Here is a 20,945-nt window from a genome sequence, read left to right on the forward strand (position 1 = left end):
TATTCAGTTTTTGCCTAGCAGTCAGCTATGAGAAGAAAAAGCTAAATCAATACAGTTTTGTTGCTCACGCTCAGGAAAAACTGACCTACCTTAGAATGATGACTGTCATGATTGTTACCTCATTGTTAGAATGGGGAAGCAACCAGATAACACTGCAGTAGCACGAAAAGGGCTTAATTTCCAGTTCACGTGTACTCATGGGGGGAGGGAGGAAAATGGAGGATTAGTTTGCTGCTACTCTCAGATCAACATGTGCACTCCAATATGATAGAAACTTCTCCCTCATGGCTGTCATATCTTTCTACAATCCAGCTTCACTGGGGTTGTAAATTGAAGTAATTTCCTTCAACATCATCTATGTAATGGTGCCAAGCCAGACAAAAAGATTTTATTTATTTATTTGTTTATGTGTAATATTTATTTGGCCACCCACATCACAAAACGTGACTCTGGGTGGCATACAATCAAACCATGAAAACAATTTAAAAAAACATTCAACAAATACAAAAATTAAAATTATTATTAAAAGGCTAGGAGAGAGCATCAAATATTATGTACAATGATGCCACCTCATCAGATCACCATTCCCTTGTGACCCCCCAGGCCTGTTGACACGACCAGGTTTTAAGGGACTTCTGGAAGGTCGGCAGAGATGAGGCCAGTCTCACCTTGGGGGGGGGATGATGTTCCACAGTGTGGGTACCACAACAGAAAAGGTCTATCTCCTGAGACCCACCAAATATATGTCCCTAGCTGATGGTACCCTTAATGTGCCTTCTTTGCTAGATCTGATGGGGTGGGCTGATGTAGTAGTTGGGGAGATGCAAACCTTCAGATAACCTGGTCCCATTCCATAAAACACATTTTATGACATCAACATTTTAAAGATCAAAACCAACACCTTAAATTGGACCCAGAAGCAAACTGGCAGCCAGTGCAGCTCATGGAGCAGAGGTGTAACATGGGCTGCTCTAGGAGCACACATAACTGCCCACACCACTCTATTCTGTACTAGCTGAAGCTTCTGGATACTCTTCAAAGGCAGCCTCATGTAGAGCACATTACAGTAGTCCACTTAAAATTTTCCTTTTAAATCTGAATTTTCTCTGAATGCAACCAGACTTCATTGATAAGATAGACATACTCCAAATCATAATAATACTAATAATGGTTGTGAAATGGTTTACAAAGCATTCATATCTAGCTTGGAGACTTTCAGGTCCCAACAGTATACTGATACTTAATAGTTTTCTCAAATGCTAGGATTCTTCAGCTGGTATGGATGACAGTAGGAACATGCAAATATTCACTTAAGCCCCAATTCAAGGTTGCTTCCAAAATTATATTTTGCCAACATGCATGTATTCCAAGGATCTGAAGCTCACATCTTTTCTGACTCACCGCATTCATGTCGATACCATTGGTGTAGGACCAGGCATGCTGAAAATATTCTTCAAGGCGTTGGCGTAGTGGATTGGGGATTTGGTGGAAACGGATGAACTCCTTGACCCTCAGCATCTGGGTGTGGTAGCGAGCTGTGCCAGAGTACAAACGCTGGATGATGGCAGAAACATTGCCAAAAATGCTAGCATACATGAGAGCTGAAATAAGAGGACAATTATCAATACTATGTGTGTGTGTGTGTGTGTGTGTAAGGACTAGTATCTATTTGCATGGTGCCTTTGAAAGGTGACAGCACTTCAATCATTTCATGTAGCACCCCACTGAATGGCTCACACAGTCCAGGTACCAGGCAAAGTTTTATTGTTGAGATGTCATAAAATGTGTTTGTATATGTGTGTATTTTTTGTACTCCTAAAAAGGGCAGAGACCTTTTTCATATGGGAAAAATCCTTCTTCTACCCCATTATTTTAGAATAAAATAATGCAGAAGCCCTGTCTACAGTTGATTTGACTAGAGCTGGACACAAATGTCTTTTTTGAAACTGAGTGGGCAATTTATCTTACTTGCTCTAGAAGATGGAGAAATTCACTGCAGGTAGTGCTCAGTTAACAATGGCAATTGGGAGTGGAATTGCCATTGCTAAGTGACACAGTTATAAAGCATGATGTCTTGGCGTCAGCAATTCCAGCACTCCCCGTTGCCATCCTTAAGTGAATCACCATGGGTCATTAAGTGAGGATGTCATGAGGTCACCATTTGCGACCTCCTGCTGGCTTCCCCATTGACTTTGCTTGTCAGAAGCCAGCAAAGAAGATTGCAAATGGTGATCATGTGACCATGTGGATGCTGCAACAGCCAAAACTCCAAGGACCAATTGTAAGTAGCACTTGTTCAATGCCATTACAAGTTTGAACAGTCACTGAACAAGTGGTCGTTAAGTGAGGAACACCTGTAACCATTTCTAAACGGCCTGACTCTTTTATGGTAATAACAGCATGAAAACAAAGACCAAATGGGAGCAAAGGAGTTCCCTTTTCCAGTGTAGTATCTTGCTTTTCTTGATTTCTGAGCCAGGGTAAATTGCTAGTTAGTTGGAGGGAGCAGAACTCCCTTTTTGTCAGACTCCCTCATCACAGCTGCAATGCTACTTAAAGCCTCAGGCAAAGCATTACCATTATACCACATTGCCTTCAGCCTCTTCTGTCTTCCTGAATGTCTTGTGCAAGCTCTATGGTTCATCCTGTCTTCTTTAAAACATGCAACAGATTGGGGCAGTGCAGACACATAGGCAATTTAAGGGCTTCTCAAGAGGGCCAAACTATCTAAGGATATGACTGACTCCCTAGAGAAGCAAGGGACTGGCATTTCCTTAGACAAAACAGGAACTAAAAGGAATGCTCAGGGAACTAAATATTGTATGTGCACACAGCAGCACACATGGTGGCCAGCTTTACAGACAGTTTTAACATATTGATAAAGGTCTAACAAGAGAACCTATTTGTATAGCAGTCCAACAGTATCTGCTATATTGCAGTAGGGACAAATGAAGTCTGTGTGTGTGTGTGTGTTACATATGTAGGTAGTTATAATGTGTGTTAGTATGCATGCTTTTGTCTGTGGATGTGTGCATGTGAGACAGATTGAATAGATTCAAATGGATTTGATATGATCTCCATTAATGTGTGTGGGAGTTAATTGCATCCCTAACACCATTTCCCCCCTTGTGACTTACAGCCTCTTCTAATGTCACCCAGCTATTATTGAGGTGATATAAAGCCTCTCTTCATTACTCTTATATCAGCACAATAACAGTTGGATGAGACTAGAAGATGCTATAAATCACTAGGGAGGAAATAGCCTCAGTCAGGGCAGGAAGAATTCCAATAAGACCTTCCCTTATCAAGCTGAGTTAAAATACATTGTTGAAATACATTTACTATTTTATTTGTATGATTTCTGCTGATGACAAATCTAATGTTCGTACATCAGAAAATCTCTTCTTTCCACCTACAAGATAGTACAGGGATCACTGGGATCAAATGTTCCCAACAACTTCTGGAACAGCTCCTACTGACAGCAATAGAAAAAGACAGTATCTATATTTCTTTATTCAGAAATATTCTTGCTCATAAAAGGATATTGTGCACTATTTATAAAAGGCCTTTGCTTTGTGGCTTCTGAATGAAGGTACTGTAGCCATTGTTCCAACAGCAACACTGAATTCTAAAAGAAAGCCGGAAGGATGATATTTTGAGTTAAATGAAAAAACAGAGATTGACCAGTTTTAAAACCAACTGCAACAAGGAAGGCCACCTTCCATGATAACAAAGAAAACTGGCGAATAGCCAAGGGTTCAAAGGAATGTGCCATTAGTATGGGTAATGAGAAGCTTTGAGAGTGGTGAAGAAACCAACAGATACTGATTTTGTACACTGCTCATGAATCATTAAGCTGATGAGTGATAAAATACTTTCAATCCTGGTATGAAATGCTGAAATTCCCAAAAGGAAGATTGGAGGAGGAGGAGGAAAAACCGTCCTCCTTGAGGAGAGGAGAAAAATCAGTCCATAGTATTAAGTTGGATAAGCTCCAGATCTGGCTGAGAAAAGTGGTGCCATTCATGCTTTTATTCTACAATAGCACAATAAGAATACAACTAGCAGCATCTCATGTAATCTCTGAAATGACTTTCATTGGTAGAGGAATTGGTGGAAAGAGACAAAGGAGGTGCCAGTCCAAAAAACAGAAATGTATCTTGCACTGACTAACACATTTGAGGACATTGGACACTTCATCTGGAGGTAAAATGATCAACCCTGGAAGTGTCCCACCTGTGAAAATGTATTCTAGGATAGATTTCCTGAGCCAAATATTCATAGGAAAAACACTGGGGATAACCGAAAAGATCTGCAAGGCAGCTGTACTTCTCAGGTAAGTAGATTGCTGCTGGGAAAATAGCACCATTCTCAAACAAGGCAAATAAGATTGAGAAACTGAGGTATTTTATGGAGATATTGCGTGATAGTTAAACTCTCCACGATAACCTGTACTACCCAGATGATGAAGAAAGTCCTCAAATATTTTGGCCACCTTGAAGGTTATGAACGGTTCAGATTATTTATATGGTGCTGTCAAGAACCCTACTCCGATGAGGAAGAGGAGGAGTCATCACAAGAAGTGGAACCAGCCTCATGGTTTTCACCCTGGACCCAGCAGACACTGACTAGTCCACAAGCCTCCTCATCCAACCTTCAAGATCACCCTCATTTGAGGAGAGGGCAATAAAAGGTAAAGAGGAGTAGAAGTACTGGGTTATACTGGGAGCCAGCTGGACCTGGCAGGGCTATTCAGGAGTACACTGCTGGAGGAAGCCAGCCCTGATCAGGGCCAGCTGAGTTTGTGTGTTTGTGTGTGTGTGTGTGTGAGAGAGAGACAGAAAGAGACAGACTTCTAGTATTTAAGGAGCAACCTGAGCTCAAGATAACTGAAACAACACCATCCTATGAAGGCCTCATAGAATTCCTGCCTTGAAAACTTGTAACTTCTAGATTGTTTCCTAAACATCTGACTTGGTTTGCCTTTGGATTTGTTCTCTTATAACCTTTTGTTCTTTATGCATTCTTTATGGAGTGCTTAGAATTCAATTCTTGAAGTTCAGGGCCATTATTGTAATGGGCAGAAGGAATAACCTTGAGGAACAGGAGGAGCCACAACCAAGACAACGGTCAGGTAAAAGAAGTCTGAGTCTTGAGCAGAAGTGTAATTTAAGACAGCATCTCAGACATGACCTTTCCTAGTTCTCATGAAGATAAGGTGCGGGGGCGGGGGGGGAGAGAAGCGCATTCAGACTGGTGAGATTCTGTTTCTATAATCTTATAATAAAAGTAGTATTAGCTTGTGTGTCTTTGGTTTCCAAGTTTGGTCTTCAGGCTAACAATAGTAGTTCCCACAGGCAGTTGTGATGTACTTATGTGGAAAAAGTTTGACAATCTGTGCAGGAGCCTGCACAATTGTTCTGTCCTAGACCCAAAAGAACACACACACACACACACACACACGTCCATATGCACAGAATGTCTGTCTATGGCAAGGAGTTTACTCCCACAGTAATTCCAACAGAAAAATCTCCAGGCCAAAAGTCAAGAGGGAATTCTCAGGTAAACATTGACAAAAACATCTTGCTAAAAAGGATGTTATAACAACGAACAACAACAAATTATTATTATTATTATTATTATTATTATTATTATTATTATTATTATTTAAAAACAAAACAAAAATTCAAGAGCTCAGCACTGCCTGAGAAGAAATAGATGGAGAATGCTCCTCATGAAGTTGTTGCTGTGATGGGGAAAGATGTACTGAGATACTTTATGCTACTTCTGGTAACTGTAGCAGCATATGCAATAGGCAATGCAGCCCTGTCATAAACTCAGCTTTAGAATGTGCTGAAAAGATCATCTGCATATGGGAAAATCCATATGCATGATACAGAGATCATGATAAGCATATATGGATCCTAAGATGTGTTTCTGTACCATCTGTATGGGCCAAACTTTTGTTTTGCACTCAAAATCTCTATATGTTACTATGTGGATTCTTTCCCACCCTCCCCAATTTGTTACACACACTCTTTATTACCCAGTTGCAATCTGCATTACTAAGTGTACTCTGAGTCTTTGCAAGACTTGAGAATTGATAACAGCCTAGATATAGTTGGTTCCTCCTATGGTGATTCCTTCAAGCTATTTATGGTGATTCAGCTGTCTGCCCCACTAACTCCAGTGGATATCACTAACACAGTATCTCAATGGAAGAGTAGATTTTGGATTCATGCCAGGAAATTTCTGACATGTTTGGAAGGAATGTTTAAGGAAAAAGGGAACGTTGCTATTGCTGGGAAGGAGATACAATTAAATTTAGAAAGAAGGTTCAGCAGCACTTACAGCCAATCAGCATGACGCAGATGGAAAAGATCTTCTCAGAGTTGGTATTGGGTGAGACGTTGCCAAAGCCCACACTAGTAAGGCTACTGAATGTGAAGTAGAGTGCAGTCACATATTTATCCTTGATGGAGGGGCCAGATGAGAGGTCACTGTCATTGTAGCGTTTGCCAATCTGGTCACCGAGGTTGTCCAGCCATCCAATCTTATGCTTCATGTAGGGCCGCTCCACATTGCCAATGGCATACCAAATGCAGGCTAGCCAATGGGCAATGAGGGCAAATGTGCACATGAGCAGAAAAAGTACAGCAGCCCCGTATTCTGAATAGCGGTCCAACTTGCGGGCTACTCTCACTAAGCGTAAGAGCCGTGCAGTCTTTAGCAGCCCTATCAAAGTTGTTGTCTAGAGAGGAAGAAGAAAGAAAGTGTGCAGAAAGCAAAGAACAATGAACTAAGTGGCAGGACTTCTGGATCTTATTTCCTTTTTTTATAGGCAGACATTGAATCAATCTAAAAGATGCATGAAAATGTCATACTGGAAGCCTTGCAAATGCATTCTTCTTTTTTTAGAGAGAGGAAAAAAGCATAGACAGGAAATAATTTCCAGACACTGAAATTAATGTCTTCTAAAATGCAGCACATTACCTGTCCATGTACATTTCACTTTTCTGCATCTCAAGGCGTCTGTGTGATTTTATGAGATGTTACTATTATTCTCCAATAGCCATCCCTTGATGTCAGTCTCTTCTAACTTTTTAAACTCCAGACAAATTCTATCTCTGCTCCAAAATAGGCTCTAGACTGCTTTCTAGATGAGAGCATTTAAAACACCCAGAAATCCCAACAGTGCCTACAAGCATTGCTGATCTTATCCAGAGTCCTCTAGGTATTGGTGCATATCAGTTACATCATTGGCATTATAGCAATAACTAGAGGTGTTTGGAAACTCAGAACACACCACACAGGCCACAGCCTGCTTAGAGCCCTTTAGGAAAAAATGCATGCTTAAAACACCTGATAGTAAGGCGTATAAGCAAAATTATTCCAGGCACATCCTCCTCTGGAAATTTTCTTCAACCCTCTAAAAATCCACAACACCAATTCAAAAAAATCCCTCTTCCAATTTCAGTATGTTCACCTGACAACTGCAACAAGTCACATGCTGTCCTCAGTGTAAAAGCTAAATGTGTATATCTCACCTCATCAGATCCAGAGCGGAATATGAGTAAATCAAAAGGAATGGCAGCTACCATGTCAATGAGAAACCAGCCTTTGAAATAGTGGATAGCAATCTTTGCTGGATGGCTGACTACCTCATCATTCATGTTCACGTAAGTGGTGCGGAAGTTAATGATAATGTCAATGATAAACATGATGTCCACAATGAGGTCAATTATGTAGAGGGGGTCACATGTATAACTGCAGTCTGACTGCTTCTCCTCTTGTTCTTCATTGAGCAAGAAGGCAGCTGAGTAGGGGGTGAAGACAGCTGTATAGATGACCAGCAGTAGGATAAGCCAGTCCCATACTGCCTTGAAGGGACTGTAGTGCAGGATGGTCCATCGGTGGATGCGTGGTGCCTGCAACTTGTACTCAGGGAGGACATCTGCTCCCAGTGACAGAACCTGTCAGAGAGAGAAACAACATGCAGTTGCAGGACAGCTATATCCAGGACTGTATAAATATGACATTGAAATACAGCAGCTATAATAGTCTGTCTAAAAAGAACACATTTGCATAAAGTTACAGTTTATATGCTTTGCTTGATGCTAAAGAAGAATAGAAAATAATAGAAAAATATATTTGCATGTAATTTTAATAGTAAGAAAGATTCATAAAAAGGGTGTTTATTGGTTTTTGGAAAGTATTATATTACTGTATTCTTAAAATTGTATATTACCTCAATGGCTCTGTGGGGCAGAAAATTGGTTTAAAATATCTGTAATGAAATAATAATTAATAATTTTAGATGAGAAAAGAGAGGCAACAGGTATGGAACCCAGATTCCCCAGAACATCTTAATCAGACTCCCACATGAACAGGCAGAAGAAAAGGCAATTGGATGGGGCCTGTAGGAAATCAATACTGTCAGTAATATGGAACAGAGCTTTAGGGGCTCTCTAGATAGCTAGGAGGAAGAGCAAATGGATTTAGCAACCATCAGGTTTGACCATATCTATGACCTTCAGGAAAAGCCAAACAGACCAATCTGAGGCTGTGTAGCGCTACAGCTAGTAAGAGTGACCAGCACACCTCCAGTAGTCAGCAACTGTTTAAGTTACGTCCACAGTTGTTTTCTGTTTGCCAGCCCAACCATGTCTCCCTCATATGCAATTGATTGATTGCCACTATCTCCCAGTTATTTCTGCAAGCAGACTTAGTAACCATCTTCCCTTTCCTCTACTTCATTGATCACATGAGCAGTTGATAAGAAGAAGATTTTTATTGATTAATCAGAAGACCATATCAAAGTCAAACCACAATGTCACATGCAAAAGGGCAGCTGATAAGAGAATATTGAACTTTTGGATCTTTCCTCTGCTATTAATGTAAGAGCAAGTCAACAGGCAAGATCCAACAATTTTGCTCTTAGAGTGCAGTGTGTAATGGAGAGCACAGTGCCTTCTCCTACTGCATGCTCATGGTAAAGATTGATGTGTCAAATATTAAGGGAGGATATCTCCTTAGTGCTAGCTATCATATATCAATGCCGTAGAAGCTGCTCTTAACCGAGAAGGATAGATCCTCACAAAGTCTTATTAACTAGATTTATTGAAAGGATAAAAAGAGAGTTAGATTACAGAAATCTTGGCAACTGGTTATGTTTATTTAGCACTCCCTTTATTTCTAGGTTTGTTAGGGTGAAGATTATTTGATCCTCTTGCTTTCTCCCTGTTGATGAAGTAGGGAGAAAGCTACCCATTTTCCTGATAAAGAAGGAATGTATAGATACTCCAAATTAATATTATTTTGCAAATTGCCATCCTCTTTCCCAGGCTCTGAAAAGTCCATTGCATCATAATTGCCAAATTTGATGCCCTTCAAATATATTATATCATCTCCCATCATCCCCAATCAGCCCAGTCATTGTTGTAATTTAGCATATCTTAAAGGTATGCTAGGAAAGATGTGGAAAGTTGAAGAAAGATGTGTTAAGGGCTCAAGAAGATAAGAATAGGCCAACTCTGTGTTCCATTTTGTTTTATGCAAAATAAAACAAAATGTACATTGATAGAATATACAATCCCATCTCTTGCTCAGGAAAGCAAAAACATCTCTGGAAGTGATGTCCTCTTCCTTCTTATTGCAGTCCAGCACAGGCTCAGCTTACAGAAGCTTTTTGACAGGGCCCAGGTGAGCAGAGAGGTTTAGCAAATTGGGAATAATATGAAAAGATCAACCATTCATTCATTCATTCATTCATTCATTCATTCATTCATTCATTCATTCATTCCAACATATGCAGAATATTTGTTATATACACAACTTCTCCTACAAAACATAATTAACATTTGCCATTTTTTAAACCATAAGCAGTTTTTAGAAAGATTAATTTTGTAAGTGGCAAATAGCCCAAATCCACCAACTCTATATTCAGGAAGTCTATCCACATCCTCATAGATATAAGGATGCAAAGCACATCCATGAGAATGGACAGATAGAAGATATCAGGCCAGCAAGGTTTTTCCTTAAAGAATCCCTACTCTCCAGGAAGGGTCAGTTAGGCTGAGGGACTACTTTAACGGCATCTTCCCCAATTGTCTGTTCCTCAAATGCCTTGGACCTCAATTCCCATAATTCCCAACCATCATGGAGAAGGCCAAAGCAAGAACTTCAGCAACCATACTGGAACAAATAATCTATTATCTTAGAAATGTCCACTGTTATGCAAGACCTGTCTCTGAATACTCTGAATGCTGAATACTGTGAACTTTATATGTATTTTGGTCTGCTAGGATGTTACACTGTCTGCCTGTTGGTTCCTACTCTTGTTGTCTTGCATTATTGTCCAGTTTACTTTCTGTAAGTGCTATTCCTTGGCAGGATTTTCTCTGTGTGTGTGTTTTGTGGAGAGGGGTAGGGTTGAAGATTTGGCCTGGACTTTTGGCTTGCTTTTTGTTCTTGCCTCATGTTTTGTGCTTTGGTTTTTATATGGTTCCACGGCTCTGATTGTTGCTACTCTCTACTGTGATTCTGCTTTGTCTTAAACTTCAGCTGTCTGACACAGATGTAGACTCTGATTTAGAGCAGGAGGGAGGGAGGCAGTGAAAAGCTTCTCTTCTACTAGAGATGAGAGGACAACTTCCAAATTCCAGAATCCCTAGTGAGGAAACTAGTGTTGTGTCTCATTTCCATTAGAAAGAAGATCCTCTGAGGAAATAACATGCATAGCATCACTTTCCAACTTGTAATTTTGAAATCAGCTATCCCAATTCTATGTGCAGCAAAAATGATGCCCAAAGGATAAATTTGGATTATCCCATTCCCAGGGAAAGTCACTGTGCTGTCAGTAGAAGAACATCTGACATTTCCTTCTCCTTCACTGTTGCATAGATGGTGACAGTGGTTGTTTTCAAATGGTCTAGGTAAGCACAGGAGAAGGGCACAATTCACCTCAAGGGCACAGCCCAGTTCCTCTTCTTCTTAGACTGGTCCTCTCTCATCTTGAGGAAACTCAAGTATTTTTTTCCCTCTAGTCTTTATATAATTTTCTGGATTTGTTTTCCTGAAAATAGCCTGAGGAACTTTTGTCCATGTCTGTTCAGTGCATGCAGGGATCCTAAATTTCCATCTTGAGGTCTCAACAAACATCCCTCTAATTCCACACTATATTGCCACTGCAAATTCAATTGTGATAGTGGACTGGGAACCAAGGAAGCTTATTCAAAACTAAATAGGTTAGATTTTAAAATGCCCCAAGAGTCTTTACTGTTTTGTTTAAAATAAAGCTGTTTTAAGCATCTTCAATATGAAAACAGCTCTAACCCAGGATACCATAGGTTCCTAAAATTCTTCTTTATTTCAGTATACTGCATTTGGAACAATAATCAAAGGGACTCCTTGTCTGTTCTCTTGTGGAGGAACAAGAATCCAAATGCCCTAGATTTCAAAAGTGATTTTCACAAACTTTCACAACCTGCCTCATTCATCTCTCTCTCTCTCTCTCTCTCTGTGTCATTCTCTCTCAGCTTTAATTTTAAGTATAGGATTAGTGAATTCATGAAATATCTTTATTTTTACATTTATTTTTATTGCTTCATTTATAATCTGTCTTGCCTCAAAGGACACTGAAAATGCCTAACCCTTGAAATAAAGAGTGAAGGGAATCCAGATCTTTATGGTCACATGCTTTTGCTTACTGGGATAAGTACCAATCTCTTCCCTTCAGTGGATTTATCTAATAAACAGTAACAATCTAAAGAATATGATGATTCAAAAAGGATTTAGAGGTAGGAATTTGTATTCAGTAGGCTTGTCAGTGACAATACTATCATTTGTCTCTTATTTTGGAGGAGGGTGAGGGTATTAATATATGAATACAAGAGGGTAGTCTGCTTGCAGTAAATTAATCTAGAAGAAAAGAAAGTGATCTACCCTTGATAGATTCTATCTGCCCAATCCTCTGTGCAGTTCAAAACAAAAAGTGGATCTAGCAATGTCATTGCCACAGTTATGATGGTGTAGCACAACTAGCACAACAAACACCACAAGAAGTGACAACTACTGGTCTCTGGTCTAATAGGAAAGTACTAGTAAAACAACAGCTACAAAACAAGAGGCTATGTGGCTGTTATGGGAGGAATCCAATTTTGTCAAGTGTGTCTAAATGCTATCACACATGCTAGATATGGAAAGATGAATTTATGTAGAAAGGTATGGGAGGTAGATATCAGACAGGAATGGTCTTGTCAGCTTCCCCCCCCCCGATATTTTGTTTTTTGTTTTTTTATTACTTTTTTATTAATTACAAAAAAAGGGAAAAAACAAAAGTGCTTTAACATAAAAGTGAATATAACAAAAAAAATATCATTAAAATAGTACATAATTACAATTCTATATATGCTTATCTAATACAAATATTATTCAAGTACATATATATTTCTAATAGAATTATGACTATCCTTTTTTTTTAAACCCAGTGTATTTTGTATAAATGAGTCCCATATTTCATTATACTTGTCCATACAAAGTCTATGTCTATAGGCAATCCACTCATAAGTCGCAAGGGTAATCAGGTCTTCAATCCATTGACTAAATGAGGCCATACATTTATCTTTCCAATGTTGCAATATCAGTCTTTTGGCCAAAGGAAGGGCACGGAGAATCCATTTATGTTGTCTGGTTGTCAAATTCCATGTACTAAGTATATAGTTCAAAATAACATTATCCTCTGAAAATTTTAGCTTTTGTTGCACCATCACATTTATATAGTCCACTACTTTCTCCCAAAACTTAGTAAGTATAGGACGTTGTAAGAACATATGTTTTAAAGAGGCATTGTCCTTATTACATCTCCAACAAAATGCTGTTTTTGACAAACCTTTTCTATATAGACGTAATGGAGTCCAATAAATTCTAAATATTTTTTGTTGTATAAGTCGTAGTTTAAGGTTCATTGATACTCTTTTCCCTAGATGTTTTGAACTGCCTGAAAAATTGCATCATGGTATATTGCGACATAATGAAATTGACACCTGTGCAGAGAATGATTGATGATGATGATGATGATGATGGTAATGATGTGCCATCAAATCTATGTCAATTTTCAGCAACTGTATAGATATATTTTCTCCATGACAGTCTTTCCCCAACCTAGTCCTTTGGGACTTCTAACAGTGCACCCATCACTGCTGTAATTAAGTCCATTCACCTTGCTACCAGCCGTCCTCTTCTCCTCTTTGCTTCCATCTTTCTTATCTTATAGACTTTTCCAGAAAGTTAGGTCTTCACATAATGTGTCCTAAGTATGATAATTTGAGCCTGGCTGTTTACATCTAGAGTGAGAACTGTGGGTTGATTTGTTCAATGATCTGTTTGTTTATTTTTTTGGCTATCCATGGTATTCTCAGGAGTCTTCTCCAACACCAAAGTTCAAAAGTGTCAATACTGTTTCTATCCTGCTTCTTCAAACTCCAACTTTCATTTCCACAGAGTGTCACAGGGAAAACTATTGCCTGCATCTGAATATCTTTTCCAAGGCCTTAGTTGCTACTCTACCAAGTGCTAGTCTTGGGTGTTGGTTTCTTTATTGTTGATAGTCAATCCTAAAAGGCAGAACCTATCCACCACTTCAGTATCTTCATTGTCAAGTATAAAGCTGGTTGCTGTACCTGTTGTCATTAGTTTGGTCTTATTTATAATTTATCTTAGTCCCATTTTCCACTGTGTTCCTTGAATTTCTTATTAGAGCTTGCAAATAATTTCCATTTTCAGCTATCAGAGTAATGTCATCAGCATAGCACAGGTTATCAGTATTACTTCTTCCAGTTTTAAAACTATGCTCATGTTCTTCCAATCCAGCTTCCCTCAATATATATTGAGCATGTAAATTGAATAAATAAGGGGAGACTATACAGCCTTGACTCCTTTGCTGACCTTGGGTAATTCTGTTTCATCATGTTCTGTCTGTACTGTGGCTTCCTGACTTGTGTATAGTTTTCACATGAGGACAATGAGATGTTCTGGAATTCCTATTTTTCTAATATTCCATAATTTGACATGTTTGACACAAACAAAGCCTTTCTATAACCAACAAAGCACATATTGACTTCTTTTTGGCATTCTTTGGCTTTCTCAATTATCCAGCATGCATCAGCAATAATGTCTCATGTTCCATGGCCTTTTCTAAAGACACATGGACCTCCTGGCATCTCCTTTTTCATGGAGGGCTGTAATCTGGGTTGGATGATCCTAAACATTATTTTGCTAGCATGTGAAATTAAGGATATTATATGAAAGTTTGCACACTCTGTTAAGTTTCCTTTTTTTTGGTATTGGTAGGTAAACTGATCACTTCCAATCAGTTGGCCACCATGTCATTCTCCAGAATTACTGACATAATTTGGTTAGAACCTTTACAGATTCTTCTCTTGCTTGCCATATTTCTGTAGCCTTCCAACTTGATAATGACCAGATCTAACTTCATCTTCTAGTACTGGAGGTTTTTTTGCATAGGGAATATCTTCTAACATATCTTGGATGTTGACATGTCTACTGTACAACATTTCAGTATACTCCTTCCTCTTTCTTTGATCTTCTTTGAATTGGTTACTATCTGTCCATTGGTGTCCTTTGGCACACCAATTCAAGGTTAGAACCTTCTCAGTTCAGATATCTTTTCAAATACTTTCTTTGTTTTTCCATGTCTGTTTCCATCTTTGATGACTTTACAAGTGTTGCTGTAATACTGCTTCTTGTTTTTTCTAACAAGTGTTTGAAATGCTTAGTTAAGTTCCTTCCTAAGACCATTGTCTTTCTTGACTTGGGCTCCTCTTCTCTTTCTGGCAATTTCTATGGTTAGTTCTGACATCCAGTTTGCTTTCTTTTGATTCTTGGTCTTTGGCATTTTTTTCCCCCACACTCATCCTTAACAACTTCTTTGATTTCATTCTACAGTAGCTCTAGCTCCCTATCAATGAGGTTCAGAATTTCAAAGTGATTTCTGATATTCTCCTTCAAAATGGTGTGTATATGGCCAAGACTGGAAATCAGTGCTGTATATGCAAGGGAGAAAGAGTGAAGGGGCAGAAGATAGAAACATTATTGTTTAACTTGGACATTGAACTGCTTATCTCACTCCCCTGAGTGATGGGGAAGAACCATGATCACACTCAGAAATATATTACATGCACATGAAGTCACAAGTCAAAAGACACTTTATTTTTACTGCTACTGAGTTGTATGGTATATAAATGGAGGGGAGATGGGAATAGTAGTAGTAATGTTGGAGAATCCTTCAGTACTATGGCCTTGTCTCCTCAGTTTTAATCACAGACATATATTCACCCTAGAACCAAAGCCAGCATAGGGCTGGATCAGAATCAGTCTTTCTTCTGTGAAGGAGTACATCTGATAAATGTTATTACAATGAAATAAATAATTCATATTTTTTTTACAATTGGTTTACCAAAAACTAAAGGCAGAGATTCAACCCCAGCTGAAGGAAATACTTTTTTACACAGTGCATCATTAAACTGTGAAATTTCCTGCCAACAATTGTGATAATGACAGCCAATTTGGGGCACAGCCAGATGACTCTGTTAAAATGCTTTCTTCTAGTCTGTGAGCCAGAAGAAAAGTATGCCAATCTAAATTATGCTGCCCTCGTTGCCAATCTTTATTCTGCCTTTATTCAGTTAGTTGGGCTATTTCTGAACATGGATCTAGTGCTCTTCTGAAGAAACACTAAATCCGTGTCCAAAAATAATCTGCCTGACAGGGCAGAGGTACAGAGGAAGGGTGTGCAAGGTGAAGCAGGAGATGGTGACTGATAATCTGTTCTCAACTAATGCTGCAAAGGAATATCAGCCCCAGCAAATGAATAGGTAAAATGGTGCTCCCCAAATAATAACTAAGTAAAAAAGTATGGCATGTGAACTCCTGAAGGGCACTCATTTGAGACAGAACCAGCAACAAATAGCTGGCAGAATCCAGCAGTCTTTCCTGGTTTAATCAACCTTCTGGGCAGCACAGGAATAGAGCTCTCTCAAATGCATGCTAGCCCTGTTTTTTAAATACATTCATTCAGATAATGCTAAATCATCTTTAAAAATCAGGTCTAGTGCTTTTTCAAATGAGGGCTAAGTCTGAGTATACAAAAGGCTTTAATGAGACCCCACACAGCTTCAGAAAGCACTATTGAGGAAACACCCAAGCAGATGCCTCTGCAAACGCCAGATGTTCAGTCCCTCCTGCAGCCCACATGAAAATGGCAATGGAGGGCAGAATCCAATGACTGAAAGGTGTGGGAACAGGCCCACAGCAGTCTAAAATGGCCAACAGGAAATGGGCAGATTCAAGGGTCAAATATAAAATTCTGCAGGAATTTAATAGAGGAGGACTAGGTTTACCTGATTTTCAGTTGTGTTTTGCAGCCTGCTGTTTGGTTTGGATGAAAGAGTGGATGTTGCTGAGAAATAGAAGAACGTTAGAATTGGAAGCTGATAACTTGAGGTATGGTTGGCATGGGTTTTTATGGTACAATAAAGTTAAAAATGTATGTAGATTAATGTAGATTTTAAAAATCATTATGTGAGAAGTGCCATATTAAGAATATGGAATAGATGCAAGCCCAGGTTGTGCCTGAAAATACCTTTATTGGTCTCAGCACAGGAAGCATTTTATAGAAGAAAAACAGCAGATAGAAAGAAATGACTAACATATCAGTTTACTAATACAGGAAGATGGAGAACTTAAGACAAAGTCAAGAGAACAGCTGACTGCAGAGGGACACAGTTTTCAATGTTTTTCATATGCACAATTAAAAGAAAGATTTAGTATAGATAAAAGGGTAACTGGAACTGAAAAACATAAAATGGAATTTGAAAATGAACTATGTACAAATGATGAACATGTAATTGCAAAAATGTATAAATTTTGTTAAGATTTGAAACTGAAGAGGAACAAGTTAAGGGTTGTATGATAAAATGGGCTACCAATTTTGGTTACAATATACAGATAGACACATGGGAGAGAATGTAGGTAAATATGATAAAATTTACACTGTGTTATAGCTTAAGAGGAAAATTTTTATAAAATGATGTATCAGTACATAACAGCAGAGAAGCTATAAAAAATGCATAAAGTACCTCAAGTCAATGTTGGAAATGAGAAAAACTTGAATGGACATTTTATCATGCATGGTGGGCTTGTGAAAAGCCAAGAAATTTTGGATACAAATACATAAAATGATACAAAGACTGCTAAAGATTCATATGATAAAGAAACCATATCTGTTTCTACTGGGATTTAGGGATAACAAATTAGAAAAGACTCATGGAAGATTGATTTTCTATATGGTAACCACAGCAAGATTACTGTATGCACAATGATGGAAGAGTACAGAAATTCCCACAATGGAAGAATGGATTGTGAAAATGTCAGAACTGACAAAAATGGCAAAACTGACCTCTTTGGTCAGGGAGAAAACAATAAGTACTTTTCTGAAAGACTGGAAACCTTTTATGGACTTTTAGCTAAAAGAAGAAAACATGGAATGATGATTTATGGATTTAATGACTGAAAAAGATGAGGATTAAATAAGGGGCTGAAGGGATCTCTGGGATAGTTAAGAGGGAGGGGAGATGGTGCATTTGTTAATATCTTTTGAAAAGAAGGTTGGAAATAATTTTGGGGTTTTTTTGTTTTTTTATTTGAACTTTATTCTCTTTTTTCTTTTTTCTTTGTCTTTTACTTATGAAAAAAATCTTTAATAAAAATTATATTATAAAAGGAACTGGGCAGATTCCAAACCCTGACTACATCATCATCCTTAAGATGAAGTATGCTAAATCATGTCCATAACAAAATTTGTGCCAGAAGAAGGGGCAAAATGCTCGAGGCAACTTTAAACTACCTCTGCTTTGGGATGGGAGTGAGATAACGTCATGAATACATAGCAAAAAAAAAAAAAAAATTACTGGGGCCCATTTGTACTGTAACCCAAGCAATTTCAAATGTACTTGCTCTATTTTTTATGTGTATATTTTCTTTCAGCTGAATTTGCTTTCCTCCATCCTATTAGTGATTCATCTTCATGCTGACTCTCAGAAGCCACATACCTGAGTGACTTTTTCAGTTACATTCTGGGTACGTTCGGTTACTTTGTGCGGGGCGATTATCTCAATCTCTGTGGTAGAGCCTGAACGATGCTTCTCAAGGTTGAATTCCACAAAGTTGAGGGTGAACTGTGGAATCTGGCTGATTGTCCTATATTTCACGAGGTTTGCATCTGATGTGGAATTTTGGTTGAGTTTGACTTGGGAGCCTTCTGGGGGAAAATAGATAAACATTTTGCTAGTTAGGATTTTAGCATGCAAAGATACCTAAACTTTAATTATCCAGAACAACCCATTTTTCTACAGCAAAATGGATAGGACAGAAGATTAAGAGACTGTAAGATCAAAGTTTTAAACACATAGGTTGGTGGGATTTCTCTTTGGTTTGTTTGTTAAAAGTACAGCATTTAGAAATAAAGGAATATCTCTTTATTCTGTGGGATTTTGATGCTTGGAAATATGATAAAAAGTTCCTCCAATTAACAGTACTGTAGAAAAACAACCAATAGTTTAGACTTTGATTTATATCTCCATTTGTGACCATTTTAATGTATTTAATTTAAAGGATTTGCATTTAATATCAAAAGGTGAACAAACTTCTCAAAGCTTCTAAAATATTTGCAAACACAATCATTTTAAACATTAATAAAAACAAACAACAGCAACTTCTAAAAGCACTCAGCCTATAAAAATACTAAAACCCAATACATATATACAGCTTGAACCTATCTTATAAAATAGCCAAAAAGGAAATGAATTATTTACATTTTTCCTAATAGTAGTATAATCAAAGAATTTATGTAGACAGTATTGCAATCAATCAATCAATCAATCAATCAATCAAAATTCCATTGAATTCTGAATGAAAAACAATCATGAATGTGATGGGAAAATGTTCTACCAGTGACACTTCCCTGTTTTATTTGAAAATGCACACCCTAGTTAACTGACTCTGAACAAACGGTGCAATATTAATATCTCAGCATTACAGTTAGTGTTTCATATATTAATAAGATTCTCAGTAATGGTGCATTTCAGAACAAAGGCCCCTATTATATAAATGGTTTAGGAGAAGATTTTAAACATATATTTTCATATGCCCTTTGTTCCAAAAACTGCCTCTTTTCAAGAAAACTGGAAAAACAGTGTGACAGACACAGCAAGCTCTGAAGGTTTCATTACTCACAAATATATATCCCTGCTTGTTTGTTCACTTATTCTGACATACATTTTCCATTCAGAATCCATGGAGAAACATCCCTTTGCAATTTTGTCTCAATGGGCCTTAAAAATCACTTAGCTCAATTGTCAAAACAGGAAAGTGAAATCTGCAGCTCTGTAGCTTTGAAATATTTATGGTCTATAATATCTGAAAACCTTTGCCAACCACTCCTACTAAAACTTTCTTTCCCCTTAAACCTGTTGAAGCCCCCCTTTAATTTTATCAGCCTGCTAGGCTATTACAGCATAAAGGGCATTTTCTCCTGGATCAGGATATGGTTCAGTGATTAGCCAGGCTTTGCACAAACAAAGTGGGTTTTTTTAGCACTGTTCAGCTCTTCTTGTTGTGAGCTGCTATTCATTTCACCCTCTTTGGTCAACTCAGAAAGCAAACAATAAATAGTCAGCTGATTCTGTAGTCTATTTACTCTTTCCATATCAGTACTCAGCTCCTAGAGATTTTAGCACTGCCTTCCAAATTTTTTGCCTCATTACCCTAGTTGGATCACCAGTTGGATCTCCACTGTCATTTGTTTTGTCCCTTTCATCCTCTGTTAAATAGCCATTATTTATTACCTTCCTGTTTCTTCTATTTACAGAAAAACCTCCCCATCTCTTTCCTTCCCACTCCAGATGCACTTTTTGAACTACCCCAGAGCTCCCTTTGTCATTACTGTACGTTACAAAGCCTTTCATATCTGTTTAAACAAAGACAAGATGATGAAAAGTTTGTTCTAAGTAACCAATATGCCTAAGAGGACTTGAAGATACTTAAAACAACTTTCAGAACTACTAAAATAAATTTGCTCTTTTCTGTTCCTTCTGGTTTAAAGCTGCTAGCTATATTCTTAATGCCCAGTTGGTGACTTTTCATTCTTAATTGAACAGCCAGGTTTTCAACACAATGGCTGGAGAAAATGACAGTGCCAACTACAGTGACAAGGATTAGGTAGTCAGTCCGTTTTGGCAGTGGTGAGAACTGTCCAAAAGCTTTCTAATTACTATTTTTTTAAAAAGATCTGTCTGCTGAACAATAAGGGTTTAGCTAAAACTGTGTGCATGGATCCGTTAACTTCCTTGTTCAAAATCACTAGCTTTGCTATGACTCCTAGTTAGCACTTTATGGAGTTGCCTGACCACCTTCTGCCAGCCTGTATGCAGAGAAGAAGTAAGAACAGTCAGCAACAGACCCATGGCACATTGTTGCTAGCAGCATTACTGTACATGCTTTCCCACAGTCTGAACTGGATTTCCCTCCTTTCCCTGAATTTCCTCTGAACCCAGACTCTGTAGTCTCCATTTCCTTCAGGAAGGCGACCTGGTGGACTCTACCTCCAGGCTGGAACTGGTCCAAGCCTCTGGCAGGGAGTGACCCTTGCAATCCCAGGGAAGTCAACTGTTATGCTCAGGCTGAGTGGTCTGCTGCAGAGACAGATGCATTCTCCAGCTGGGGCCCTCCTCTCCTTCTGTTTCAAACTGGGCACAATTCTCCATAAGCTTCAGCTCCCTCAATTTTAAGAAATCCCCTCCAGGCTTTAAGGCAGCCAGGAGAAAGTGTTTCATTAAGAGAGAAGGAAAAAGGAAAGAGAAAGGACTGAG

General features: G+C 38.4%; 1 protein-coding gene across 6 annotated transcripts in view; it reads right to left on the bottom strand.

The window, feature by feature from the left end:
* Positions 1–20,945, bottom strand: part of KCNH6 (potassium voltage-gated channel subfamily H member 6) — a 122,605-nt gene that overhangs the window by 18,407 nt on the left and 83,253 nt on the right. For 5 of the 6 annotated variants that reach the window (XR_015796296.1, XR_015796292.1, XM_088141252.1 and 2 more), the window contains 4 exons: positions 18,129–18,337; positions 7,548–7,973; positions 6,352–6,751; positions 1,402–1,601 (listed from right to left, as the gene is read on the bottom strand). Coding sequence is in view for 4 of the 6 variants with exons in the window: in XM_088141252.1 (XP_087997378.1) it covers positions 1,402–1,601; positions 6,352–6,751; positions 7,548–7,973; positions 18,129–18,337 (1,235 nt within the window). In the remaining 2 variants the exon portion in view is untranslated. The remainder of the gene's footprint in view (positions 1–1,401; positions 1,602–6,351; positions 6,752–7,547; positions 7,974–18,128; positions 18,338–20,945) is intronic. The other variant, XM_025164230.2, reaches the window with a different exon arrangement.

Source organism: Python bivittatus, unplaced genomic scaffold, assembly GCF_059951505.1.
Source record: "Python bivittatus isolate LINGU-HERP-01145 unplaced genomic scaffold, Pbiv_v1 ctg000000_np1212, whole genome shotgun sequence".
Lineage (NCBI taxonomy): Eukaryota > Metazoa > Chordata > Lepidosauria > Squamata > Pythonidae > Python > Python bivittatus.